This window comes from Aethalodelphis obliquidens, unplaced genomic scaffold (genome assembly GCF_003676395.1).
Source record: "Aethalodelphis obliquidens isolate GAN/ISIS:26980383/991018 unplaced genomic scaffold, ASM367639v1 scaffold107, whole genome shotgun sequence".
In the NCBI taxonomy this organism is placed as follows: Eukaryota; Metazoa; Chordata; class Mammalia; order Artiodactyla; family Delphinidae; genus Aethalodelphis; species Aethalodelphis obliquidens.
Genome location: NW_020838051.1, coordinates 210,191 through 223,409, shown reverse-complemented (window position 1 = coordinate 223,409; position 13,219 = coordinate 210,191). Strand labels below are relative to the sequence as shown.

Below are 13,219 nucleotides of genomic sequence, written 5' to 3'. Positions count from 1 at the left end.
CAGACAGAGAAGAGAAAGCATTTGAACATGTGTGGGAGTAAAGAAATTGATAAAAACTCAACACCTGTTCATGGTAATAACTTTTAGAAAACTTACATTAGAATGGAATTTCCATATTGTTAAATCAACAGCAAACATATATAAGTGTGAAATGTTAGAAACATTCCCAATAAAGTCCAGAAGAGGACACGGAGGTATGGTACCAACTTTGCTGTTCAAACCTGGACTGGATTGCATAGCCAGTATACAGCCATACACAGCAATACCAAAATAAAAGTCATGAATAATGAAAAGAGGTAATACGATCCTCTAATTAAAAACTCCAAAGAAATTGGCTGCCAAATATTCAAATGTATAAGGAACTTAAGAAAGCTGGTGTAGAAGATCACTATACCAAAAGAAGGACTCTTATCACACAAAACAAATAACTAATTAGAATATGTAATGGAAAATACACCATTCAAAACAGCAGCGATATCCAAAATATACCTAAAAAGAGAACTAACAAAAATGCACATGATCTTTATGGAAGCAAATATAAAAAAATTACTGATAGATTTAGATAAAAGAAGTCTCAAATACAGCAACATATTATGTTTATTCATGGTGAGGAGAATACTGTACCGATGTCAATTCTCTTTAAATTATTTACAGATTTATGCCTTACCTGATAGGTTTGGTGCAGTGTCAGCAGAGAAGTAGCCCAGCACCTACAAGGCATCAAGGTAAGACACTGAAGGGTGACAGAGGGGAGAACCCACTCCAAAATAAGAAGCCACAAAGAGCCCCCCTACTGTCAGTCTTGGGAGACCCCAGACACGGCTGCTAGGCTCAGGTTCCCCCTTACTTCTAACTGGGGGTTCTGAGGGAAATGAGAACTTCGTCTGAGGCCAGCTGACTCATCTCAGCAGAGGAAGTCCCGGGCCCTGTCAGGAGTCAGGTAAGACCCCGGTGTGAGTTCTGCGTGATTCCTCCGCCTCCCAAAAGAGAGAGGGAGGCCCCCACAACCCCACCTCTGCTATAACGCTGGGAAGCCCAGGTGGGCGTGGCCGGAAGCACTCTCCCTAACTTCTGTCACACCAGCTATAGAGACTGAGGCTGCAGTCTGAGAGGTGTGGCCTCGTATCAGCAGACGGAGGAGTCCCAGAATTAGAGAGGTGTCGCGGTGAGTAATCTTCGTTAGAACTGAAGGGACACACTCCTCCCAGAATTGAAGCGGCCCCACAGAGCCCCACCCTGGACCGACATGCCCCAACCCCACTGTCGATCCCGACGGGCTCAAGAGTGGCTGTTATGCCCAACCCCCCTCCACTTCCGCCTGCAGAATTTGTGGGATGGGAATCCTTGGTCTGAAGGGGTAGCCTCAAGTTGGCAGAGGGAGGAGTCAAAGGACTGGTCAGGAGTCAAGTTTAGTATCCTGGGTTAGAACTGAGGTGACAAGCTCATGCAGAACAGAGGAGGTCCACAGAGTCCTGCCAGCCCCTGTCTCGTGGGTTCCTAAAACAGTACCCTTAAGGGGAAAAGCAGAGGCAGCTTTTCTTGGAAACAAGGTAGAAGAATCTCCCCATTGAGGCTATACACACCATCTCTTCCTCTGTCTTCTTCGGTGACCTCTCATCAACCTTCGCAGATTAAACAGCTGCCTGCAGTCCCTGACCAGTCATCATGCCTCGAGGTCAGAAGAGTAAGCTCCGTGCCCGTGAGAAACGCCGCCAGGCCCATGCTGAGACCCAGAGTCTGGAGGATGCTCAGGCCACTGGGGCGGCGGCGGCAGCAGCAGCAGCAACAGCAGCAGCAGCAGGAGAGTCCCCTTCCTCTGTCTGTCCTCCCTTTGAGGACAGGCCTCAGAATATGCCTGCTGCTGGGACACCTAGCACTCCTGAGGGACCTCAGGGAACCACCAATGCTAATGCAGCTGTTTCATGCACCAATTCAGATGAAGGTACCAACAGCCAAAAGAAGGAAAGCTCAAAATCCTCCAAGGGCATTGAGGACTTACGCAGAGATCCTCTACACATGAAGGTGGCTTTGTTGGTGCATTACCTGCTGCATAAGTATCAAAAAAAAGAGCCAATTACTAAGTCAGAGATGCTGAAGTTTGTTATCAGAAAGTACAAGTATCGTTTCAATGAGATCCTCAAGAGAGCCTCTGAGCACATGGAGCTGGCCTTTGGTCTTGATCTGAAGGAAGTGGATCCTACCAGGCACTGCTATGCCCTTGTCAGCAAACTAGACCTCACCTCCAATGGAACGATGAATGAAGAAGAGAACCCACCCAAGACCGGGCTCCTGATGATCGTGCTGGGTGTGATCTTCATCAACGGCAACTGTGCCACTGAAGAGGAGATCTGGGAAGTGCTGAATATGATGGGTGTACATGCTGAAAGGAAGCACTTCATCTATGGGGATCCCAAGAAGGTCATCACTGAAGATTTGGTGCAGCTAAAGTACCTGGAGTACCGCCAGGTGGCCAACAGCGATCCTCCGCGCTATGAGTTCCTATGGGGTCCACGAGCCCACGTTGAAACCAGCAAGATGAAAGTCCTAGAGTTTTTAGCCAAGATTTATGATACAGTGCCCAGTGCCTTCCCATTCTGGTATGAAGAAGCTTTGAGAGACGAGGAAGAGAGAGCCCAAGCAAGAATGGCAGCCAGGGCTCGTGCTGCTGCCATGGCCAGTGCACGCTCCAGGGCCGTGGCCAGTGCACGCTCCAGGGCCACGGCCAGCAACTTCTCCCAGGCTAAGTGAAGTTCAAGGCTGGTTCTTCACTTTTTGGTTGAAAAGGTGTGTCGGTGTTCTAATAGTGGAGGGCCAGGGTGGGACTGGAGAAGGGTATATCCCTGAGTTCCTGTTGTGTATTGCTAACTTGGAATTTTACCTTTTTTTCTTTTTTATTTAGGTTATAGTTCAAATGATGAAGTCTGAGAAGATTGTTTTCCTTGTGGAAGAAGAGCAGTAACATTCTAAGTTGTGGATGGCCAGGGTGGGTCTATAGGGAACACAGTGTAATATCCTCTTTGTGTTCCTATTCTATATGGTAAACTTAGAGTTTAATTTTTTCTCTTCCTTTTCTTTTCTTTTTTCTTCTCTTTTCTTCTCTTTCCCCCTTCCCTCCCTCCCTTCCTTTCTCTCTTTCTTTCCTTTTGTTATATTTTAAATGTTGTTTCTTTAATAGAAGGTATAATAATTTCAGAATCTAAATTTATTAGTGACCTCAGTTACATATTTATTAGATTTAACTTAATAGAGTTAAGATTAAGAGTTTTATTATTTTGTAAGACAAATTGGGAAACCTTTCGCACTTATTGAACTAGAACAATAAAACATGGCATGGTAATAGGCATTTCTTTGGAAATGTGAAAAATTTTATCAGTAAAATTTCTGGGATCAAAAAATACAGGAGACTTCCAATAAAGATGTTAAAAAAAAATACAGGAGAAAAAAAGTTTAAAAACTGTGTAGTTCTTGGTTTACCTTATCCATTTTAGTCTGTTATTCTGTAAAAATAAAAAACACATAACTGGATTTGCTTCGCTTATTAAAGAATGTAGGAGAAATAAAAGACTTATAAACTAGAACTCATACTCACTGGCTCATTCATTCTCCAAATATTGAGCATCTGCTCTTTGAAAATTATTGTGTTATAAATGGTGAAACTAGGATACAAAACACCCTGCCTTTAGAACTGTACAGTCAAGGAGCAGTAATTATATAGAGAAGATGGTGAAATACCCTCTAAGACCTAAAGGACAAGTAAGGAGTAAGGAGGTAATGGGACAGGGATGGGGTTGGGAGACGTGGGAGGGGGAGGGTGAAAACAATAAGGTACAAATTCCCTGGGTAACAGAAGTTTGGGGGTTGGGGAAAATACAAGTCTCTCAGTGGGACATCCTGTTAATTTAAGCTGGGTGGTAGACTAGATGAGGCTGTGGGACTGGTGAGCGGAGGCCAGGTATACAAACGGTGTTTCTCAGAGTAGGAGGACAAAACCCTGGAATGCAAACCTGTTCATAAGAGTTACTTTAGTATCATCAATAAACCAGAGGAAAAGCTCCTCCTTGGGCAGAAATGGAAGGTGTCCTGTGCTCTTGTTCAAGTGCAGCTGGACACAGAGCACAATCTAGTTGTTTTATGCACAGCATCTCCAAGGAATTTATGAGAAATAAAGGTGATACTCCCTTGAGGTGGAATGCTGAGAACCATATCTCAGGCATTAAAAAGGCATTTTAGGGCTTCCCTGGTGGCGCAGTGGTTAAGAGTCTGCCTGCCGATGCAGGGGACACGGGTTCGTGCCCCAGTCCGGGAAGATCCCACATGCCGCAGAGCGGCTGGGCCCGTGAGCCATGGCCGCTGAGCCTGCGTGTCCGGAGCCTGTGCTCCGCAACGGAAGAGGCCACAACAGTGAGAGGCCTGCATACCGCAAAAAAAAAAAAAAAAAAAGGGAAAAAAAAGCCATTTTAATTAGGTTATCTTGAGTATAATTTTGCAAACTCTAAGGGAGGGCTCCATATTAGGTGGTGAAGAAGTGAATAAAAATACAGGTGATTTGGATGGAAAGGCACCCGGGGGGGACATTGTTGGTCCTTGACACAAATTCTACGACCTCTGAGTTGCATCCAACTGGGGTGGACAACCCCACATACAAATTAAGTAACATCCTCAAATGGGGGAATTTATTTTGTTTTACCTGCTAAGCAGCTTTATGCGATCACTTGGTGGAAACTGCATATTCTGTGATATCTCTTGGATTAATATAACATAAATCTTCCCAGAGGGGAGGGTGGTATCATCTGCAGTAAAAAAAAAAAAAAAAATCATATGATAACTGCCATTCATTAAAGACCTTACTCTGTCAAGTGCTTCATATCCATTACATATATCCCAACAGTCCTACAAGATAGGGCTTATTAGACATACTTTGCAGATGAAGAACTTGTAATTTTCTCGAGTTCACATGGCTGATAAGTGAAAGAGCTGGGACTAGACCCCTGGTCCAGATTTTTCTAGAGCCCACACTTTTCCACTCCTCCAAACTGAGGCAGACCTTCTGTCTTTTCATTCTCTATTATTCTCACTACTCCAAGTTATATCACATACAATTAAAAAACAAGACACTCTAGTCAAAGTACAAAAAGCGACCCTGATGAAGGAAGGTGAATATGAGAATAAAGCACAATTTGGGGATTGTCTGTGGGTTTCATATGCTGAGGATCCCCGTCACTAGCCCCAGGGTTCCTTGACAGGTGACTCTGCTCACATACTGGCACAGTCCTGTACCAGCACTTTCCTGAATTACAGCATGTTTCCTCTGGGTCTTCCCCAGTGTGCCCTCCTGCCCAAATCGGAACCTCATACACTGACCAGCTCTTCACTGTGACCTCTGGAGCTGCACCCTGTTTCCTGTGATACAGGCAGTCCAGAGTCATATGCCCTCCCCTTGATTAAAGCATTCCAACTCTCTGCACGTGTACAGTGAAGGTCCCATCCCTCCCAGTGGAACCATTGACAGTGAAGTCTAGATACCTGGTTACCACAGCCCCATCCCCAGCCCACAAGTTTCAGAGTATATTCCAAATGAGGTGGTGATCACAATCTTACTTCTTACAGAAGATACTGGTTCTTGGGATATAACTGAAGTTAGATGGGGGGTTTTGTAAATGACCCAGATATTGTCAGTAGGATTTTGAAGGAATGTGTTATTTCAGACTGGCCACTGAACACATACACCGATAAGTGAGTTTACGAAAGCCTCCCTCATAAGTTGAAGATGAGAAAAGACCATGGAATTCACTGTCTAACAAACATCTACTGAGGCTGAATTCCTCAGAACTCACAGTCGTTCTAGGAGGGGAAAAATGTCAGGGGTTTACTGACAGATACCCTGTCTTTGAACAAATGTGTCCTACACGTTCAGTCCAATCCGCTTGTATTTAGGAAGGCTCATGTGACTACGCAGACACTGAAATATGAACAATGTTTGTCACCTCCAGGCCAAGGAATTTGAAAGCCAGTATGCCACTTCCATGCTTTCTATTCCATTCAGCAGCAAACATGGAGATCGCTTGTTGAAAAGTGGAACCGCCAATGGGAGCAGACTGGATCCCTGGGTCATCTGACAGTGGAGACCCCTGCCTACCCACATTGGACTTTATGTGTATAAGAAATAAATTTCTGTTGCTTTAAGCCATTGTGGGTCTGCAGGTTTTATCTGTTGCATCAGTTACTTTATCTGATTAATGCATACCTACTATTTTTTTTTAATTTTTTTTTTGGTTGCATTGGGTCTTCGTTGCTGCCTGTGGGCTTTCTCTAGTTGTGGTGAGCGGGGACTACTCTTCGTTGCGGTGACCGGGCTTCTCATCGCGGTGGCTTCTCTTATTACGGAGCATGGGCTCTAGGCGGGCAGGCTTCAGTAGTTGCGGTGCGTGGGCTCAGTAGCTGTGGCTTGCGGGCTCTAGAGCGCAGGCTCAGCAGTTGTGGCGCACGAGCTTAGTTGCTCCGCGGCATGTGGGATCTTCCTGGACCAGGGATCGAACCCATGTTCCCTGCACTGGCAGGCAGATTCTTAACCACTGTGCCACCAGGGAAGTCCCACATACCTACTATTTTTGTGGTTAGATGTATTTAAATAGTGTAATTACAAAGGTAATAGTACATATATTTTTGCTGCAAAAAATTCTTACAGATAGATTACAATCTCCCCCTTTCCTCAAAATCCAGCCCCCGCCTCAGAGGCAACCACAATTAACAAACTGATGTGTGTCATTTTAAAGCTGACCTGAGGTTTTTTCATATGTAGATGTGCTATAAAAATATATTGAACTTAACATGTGTGATTAACAATGTACATATTGTTCTGCCTCTTGACCCTGTCACTTAAAAAAATGAATGCAGAATATTTCCATGACAGCACACATAGATCCACCACACTCATTTAACAACTAAGATCCTTTTTCTTTAAAAAAAAAAACATGTTTGTTGAGATATATTTGATATAAAAAATTGCACATATTTAATACATACAGTTTGATGAGTTTGGACGTATGTATACACCCGTGAAATCATCGCCACAGTCAACGTAACAGACATATCCATCACCTCCAAAAGTTTCCTCGTGTCCCTCTGGTTTTTTCTTTCATGGTGAAAACACTTAACATGATAGCTACGCTCTTTTGAAAATTTTCAGTATTGTTAACTATAGGCACCATGCTGTGCAGCAGATCTTGAGAACTAATTCATCTTGCATATCTGAACCTTTATAACAATTGAACAACTCCTCATTTCCCCCTCACCCCAGCCCCTGGTAACTCAGTTGATTCTCTCCTTCTATGAGTTTGATGATTTTAGGTACCTCACTTAAGCAGAACCATTTGTCCTTCTGTGACTGGCTTATTTCACTTAACATAATGTCCTTCAAGTCCATCATATTGTTGCAAATGGCAGGATTTCCTCTTTTAAGGCTGAATAATATTCCATTGTGTGTGTGTGTCCGTGTGTGTGTTTGTGTATGAATCACATTTTCTTTCTTCGCTTATCTTTGATGGACGTTTGGGTTGTTTCCATATCTTGGCTGTTGTGAGTAGTGCTGCAAGTAACATGAGAATGCAGACATCTCTTAGAGATCCTGATTTCCATTCTTTTGAATACATACCCAGAAATGAGATTGCTGGATTATATGGTAGTTCTACTTTTAATTTTTTGACAAACTTCCATACTATTTTCTATAGTGGCTATACCATTTTACATTCCCACCAACAGTGTACAAGGGTTTGATTTCTTCACATGCTAGCCAACACTTAATTATGCTTTTTTAAAATTATAACCTTCCTAACTGGTGTGAAATGATATCTCACTGTGGTTTTGATTTTCATTTTCTTGATAATTAGTGATGTTGAGCATCTTTTTGTACCTTTTGGCCATTCGAAGGAAAGATCTTCAGGAAGAATAAGATAGGAGCAATCAGGGTGTTGCAAGTCTTGATTACACACAGATGTTAATCATGTATCATAAGAACGCCAATCATCATATTCCAAACTGCCCTCCAAGAAAAAGACACATAAGGATTACCCTACTTATTATGTTTGTGTGATAATTAATTATTCTCCTCCTAATGGACATAAAAATTGTTCCCCATTTGTTGCTATGAGTAATAGGACTGAAATCAACATCTTTGAACATGAAATCTTAGACAAATGTGCATGCTTTCTCACAGGAAAGAAATAGAAAAGTGCAAACTTGATTAAAGTGGGCAGAGTGTTAAGACTGAAATTTTTTACAAATATTGCCGAACTTCTGTTCCAAAGATGCCATACCAATTTACAGTCTTTTAGATTCACGTGTGTGAATGCCTTACATTCTCACAGGCATTTTATTTCATCAGTCTTTTAAATTTTGGCCAAACTTTCAGATGAAAGATACTGTCTTGTTATTTTATTTCCTTATTTTCAAATAGGTTGAGTATAAAATTAAACTTTTACCCATATGGAGCTGGATTTCTGCATTAATGTCTTGAGTACCAGGATTCTTCTAGGCATACTTTACATTCTGAAATATCAAGACATCCCTCCTTTACTTTGAAAAGCAAGGACTTGATGAGTATGATCGGTTGTTGGGCAAGAGAACCAGGCAGGACACCCTTAGCTAGTGAAGATCTGAGATCAGAGCAATTGCCAGAGTTCATGAGAGAGACCACATGAAAAACCTCATCTAGAGAGCCCATGGTAGGCTGGCAGTCAGCATTCTGGATTTAGAGTTCAGCATAAGGTAGAGAAAGGACTATAAGGAGAGAAGGTGGAGAATCTGGGTAGAGGGTCCAAGATAACTTCTGATAATAAGCTTGGGAAAACTCTCAATTACCACCAGCAGCTAGAAGTTGAGAGGTCTGGGTGGGCAGATCTACTGGATGAAAGGACTAGAGGCATGCCAAACACCTCACCTACCTTAGAATCCTCTGTGCCTACCATCAGGCAGAGTATAGGTAGCTTTTCTGTGTCACCCAGTGATACTAGATGCTGGGAGAGCTACATCTCTTGGCTATTCCGGTGGTTCACTGCATCCCTGCCAGTGTTCCTGGCTGGGAGCTGTGTTGATGGCTGCTGGAATCTGATATTTTTACCCTGTGTACAGTGCCTCCTCCACTGAGTTTGGGGCAGTATGAGTGGGCAGGCTTGGGAAGTGATGACACTTGAGACAGGCCAGGAAAACCAGTGAGTAGTGGAAGGGGACCTAAAACTGCAGAGAGGGAGAAATTGAGGGGAGATGTCCTGAGGCTAATTACCTCAATGATTCTGCAGATAAAGGGCTGGACATTCTGCAGATAAAGGGCTGGACATGTCTGGAAAAGATAATCTAGATGACATCCCCAGCTCATGGTTCCTGAGTTTTGTTTTTTTTAAAAAATTCTTTTCAGTTCTATTTCTTCTCAATAACTGTGTAAAATAGTTATACCTATTTCTTGATTTAACAACGGTGACATTGTGACTTATTTATTTTAAATGTTCAAAACAAATTTTAATTTTTTATACATAAAAATTTCATTCAAATCTGACCACACTAAATATTGGCAAACATCATGAACAATAAACAGGAAACATAAACACAAATGAATAATAAACACAGGAACACATTAAACATGAAAAAATGTGTTATTTTTCACCTATCAAAAACTAGAAAAATTAAAAAGCTAATTGTAATTATGTTACAGTATTCCCATGTATCCATATGACTGTTCTATTTTTTTGTGGTATCTTTGTCTAGTTTTCGTATCTGGGTGACAGTGGCCTCATAGAATGAGTTTGGGAGTGTTCCTTCCTCTGCAATTTTTTGGAATAGTTTCAGAAGGATAGGTGTTAACTCTTCCCTAAATGTTTGATAGAATTCACCTGTGAAGCCATCTGGTCCTGGACTATTGTTTGTTGGAAATTTTTAAATCACAGTTAAATTTCAGTACTTGTGATTGGTCTGTTCATATTTTCTATTCCTTCCTGGTTCAGTCTTGGGAGATTGTACCTTTCTAAGAATTTGTCCATTTCTTCTGGGTTGTCCATTTTATTGGCATATAGTGCTTGTAGTAGTCTCTTACAATCCTTTGTATTTCTGTGGTGTCCATTATAACTTCTCCTTTTTCACTTCTAATTTTATTGATTTCATCCCTCTCCCTTTTTTTTCTTGATGAGTCTGGCTAAAGGTTTATCAATTTTGTTTGTCTTTTCAAAGAACCAGCTTTTAGTTTCATTAGTCTTTTCTATTGTTTTCTTCATCTCTATATCATTTATTTCTGCTCTGATCTTTATGATTCTTTCCTTCTACTAATTTTGGGTTTTGTTTGTTTTTCTTTCTCTAGTTGCTTTAGGTGTAAGGTCAGGTTGTTTATTTGAGATTTTTCTTGTTCCCTGAGGTAAGACTGTATTGCTATAAACTTCCCTCTTAGAATGGCTTCTGCTGCATCCCATAGGTTTTTTTTTTTTTTTTCTTTTTTTCGCGTTATGCGGTCCTCTCACTGTTGTGGCCTCTCCCGTTGCGGAGCACAGGCTCCGGACGCCCAGGCTCAGCGGCCATGGCTCACGGGCCCAGCCGCTCCGCGGCATGTGGGATCCTCCCGGACCGGGGCACGAACCCGTGTCCCCTGCATCGGCAGGCGGACTCTCAACCACTGTGCCACCAGGGAAGCCCCCCATAGGTTTTTGATTGTCATGTTTTCATTTTCACTTGTCTCTAGGTATTTTTTTAATTTCCTCTTTGATTTCTTCAGTGATCCATTGACTGTTTAGTAACGTATTATTTAGCCTCCACATGTTTGTGATTTTTACAGTTTTTTTTTCTTGTAGTTGATTTCTAATCTCATAGCATTCTGGTCAGAAAAGATGCTTCATATGATTTCAATTTTCTTAAATTTACTGAGGCTTGCTTTATGGCCCAGCAAGTGATCTATCCTGGAGAATGTTCCATGTGCACTTTAGAAGAATATGTATTCTGCTACTTTTGGATGGAATGTTCTATAAATATCAATTAAGTCCATCTGGCCTAATGTGTCATTTAAGGCCTGTGTTTCCTTATTGATTTTCTGTCTGGATGATCTGTCCATTGACATAAGTGGGGTGTTAAAGTTCCCCACTATTACTGTGTTTCTGTCAATTTCTCCTTTTATGGCTGCACATCTGAAACCTCTTTAGAGGTGAGCATTGGCCTTTATTATTATTTTTAACAGAACACAGTGTATGGGCTAGAAATAGAATAATGAATATCACAGTAAATCACACATAGGCTAGTATTTTTCAAGAAACTTTTGAGATTGCGTATATTTATGCATATATACATGTACACACATATACACTCATATACACTCATACTCACACACACACACACAATTGGTAGCTGTTTCTGTGTGAGCACCCATGCAGAGACTTTCTAACCAAGAAGGTGACTTTGTTGGTGCAGTTCCTTTTGATCAGTTGTAAAATGACTGCCCATTACAAAGGCAAACATGCTGAAAAAGGTCAACAAAGGTCAGGGACCACTTCCTTGTGATCTTCTGGAAAGCCTCTGAACACATGGAGCTGGTCTTCTGCCTTAACTTGGTGGAAATGGAATCTACCAAGCACTTCTATGGCCTTGTCAGAAAACTTCACGTCACTAATGATGGGAGTTTGAATGGTGGCAGGGATTGCCCAAGACCAGTCTCCTGATGACTCTCCTTGGCACATCTTCATGAAAGGCAACTGCCGTACTAAGAAGGAGATCTAGGAATTCTTGAATATAATGGGGGTGTAGACTGGGAGGAAACACTTCATCTATGAGAGCCCAGGAAGCTTATCACTAAAGATTTGTGCAGGAAAAGTAACTGAAGTGCCAACAGGTAGCCAACAGAGATCCTCCATGCTATGAATTCCTGTGAGGTCCAAGAGCCCATGCTGAAACCAGCAAGATGAACGTCCTGCAGGTTTGGGCAAGGTCACTTATACAATACACAGTTCCTTCCCACACCAATATGAGGAAGCTTTTAGAAATGAGGAAGAGAGAGCCTGAGCAAGTTGTAGCAAGGGTTAGCACTACTGCCATGGACAGCACATGTTCTAGGGTCATGTCCAGTTTCTTCTCCTACCCACAATGAGTCTGAACTGCTTTCTTTAACTTGTGGTTGAAGAGAGCAGACAATGTTCCAACTAGTGGAGAACTGGTACTGGGCTGGAGGAAACACAGCATATCGTTTTGTCTTTCTGTTTTATGTGGTAATTTGGAGATTTCCCTTCCTTCTTTCCTTCTTTTTTTAAATAATTTTTTCACTCTTTCTTAATTTCGTTCATTCTTTCTAATTAATTTCTAAATGTGTCTTTTAATAGAAGATTTAAATAGCTTCAGAATATAAGTTTATTAATCAAATCTTTGGTTATATAGTTATTGCTACGTATCAGGTTTAAGAGTGGGAGCTATGTAATTTGGAAAACAAATTGGTAAATCTTCCATCTTATTTTATGATATAGAATAGGATATCATGGCATTGAGTAGGTGTTTCTTTGGAAATATGAAAGAACTCAGTAGTAAAACTGTTGGGTTTAAGAAATAGGTAATGTGAAGATGGTTGACTGATGGCTTTCCTAATACATTCAGTCCATCATTTTCTAAAATTAAAAGATGCATACATGAATTTACTTAACTAATCCAAGAATGTAGGAGAAATTAAAACTTAAATTAGCACGTTCATTGACTCATTTATTCTCTAAACATTAACTGAACATGTGCTCTTTGGAAAACACCTTGATATTCTTGGGGATGTTAGGGATTTTGTGTCTAGGAGCAGTTAGAAGTTATATCATGTTAGCCCAATTAAAAAGGAGTGAAGGGGTGGGAGCCCAGGTGAGAGCTGTTAGGTGTAAAAGCCCTGAGGCAAATCCATTTGGACATTTGGGAAACTGCAGTTTTTCAGTGGAAAGGAAGTTTTAAGCTTAGCTATATGGTGGGTGAGGTAAGGATATGGGAGACCCTCAGATAGTATGTCTCAAAGTTGAGAGACTAAAGCCTAAAATGTAAAATGGCTCTTAGCAGTTACTCTTTAATCCTGGATAAATTAGAAAGAAACTTTCCACTGGGGGAGGCACGGTAGGTGTTTCAAGTACTAGTCCCAGTGCATTTGATCACAGCCTGCAAAGTAACTGTTTTACATTCTCAACTACAAACACATGCTATCTTCCATAAAAAAGGAAGGATGACTCACAAGATGGAG

The 13,219-nt window shown here is 41.6% G+C and overlaps 1 protein-coding gene and 1 non-coding gene across 2 annotated transcripts; one reads left to right on the top strand and one right to left on the bottom strand.

Annotated features, from left to right (window-relative positions):
- The first annotated feature begins 1,385 nt into the window (after positions 1-1,385).
- Positions 1,386-2,755, top strand: LOC113614863 (melanoma-associated antigen B18-like). The gene has a single exon (XM_027096710.1). The coding sequence runs from the start codon at positions 1,666-1,668 to the stop codon at positions 2,746-2,748; it is 1,083 nt and encodes a 360-aa protein (XP_026952511.1). The 5' UTR covers positions 1,386-1,665; the 3' UTR covers positions 2,749-2,755.
- A 5,189-nt stretch (positions 2,756-7,944) lies between these two features.
- LOC113614894 (U8 small nucleolar RNA) lies at positions 7,945-8,078 on the bottom strand. The gene has a single exon (XR_003430754.1). It is a non-coding gene; the product is annotated as a U8 small nucleolar RNA (small nucleolar RNA).
- Positions 8,079-13,219: the final 5,141 nt, after the last annotated feature.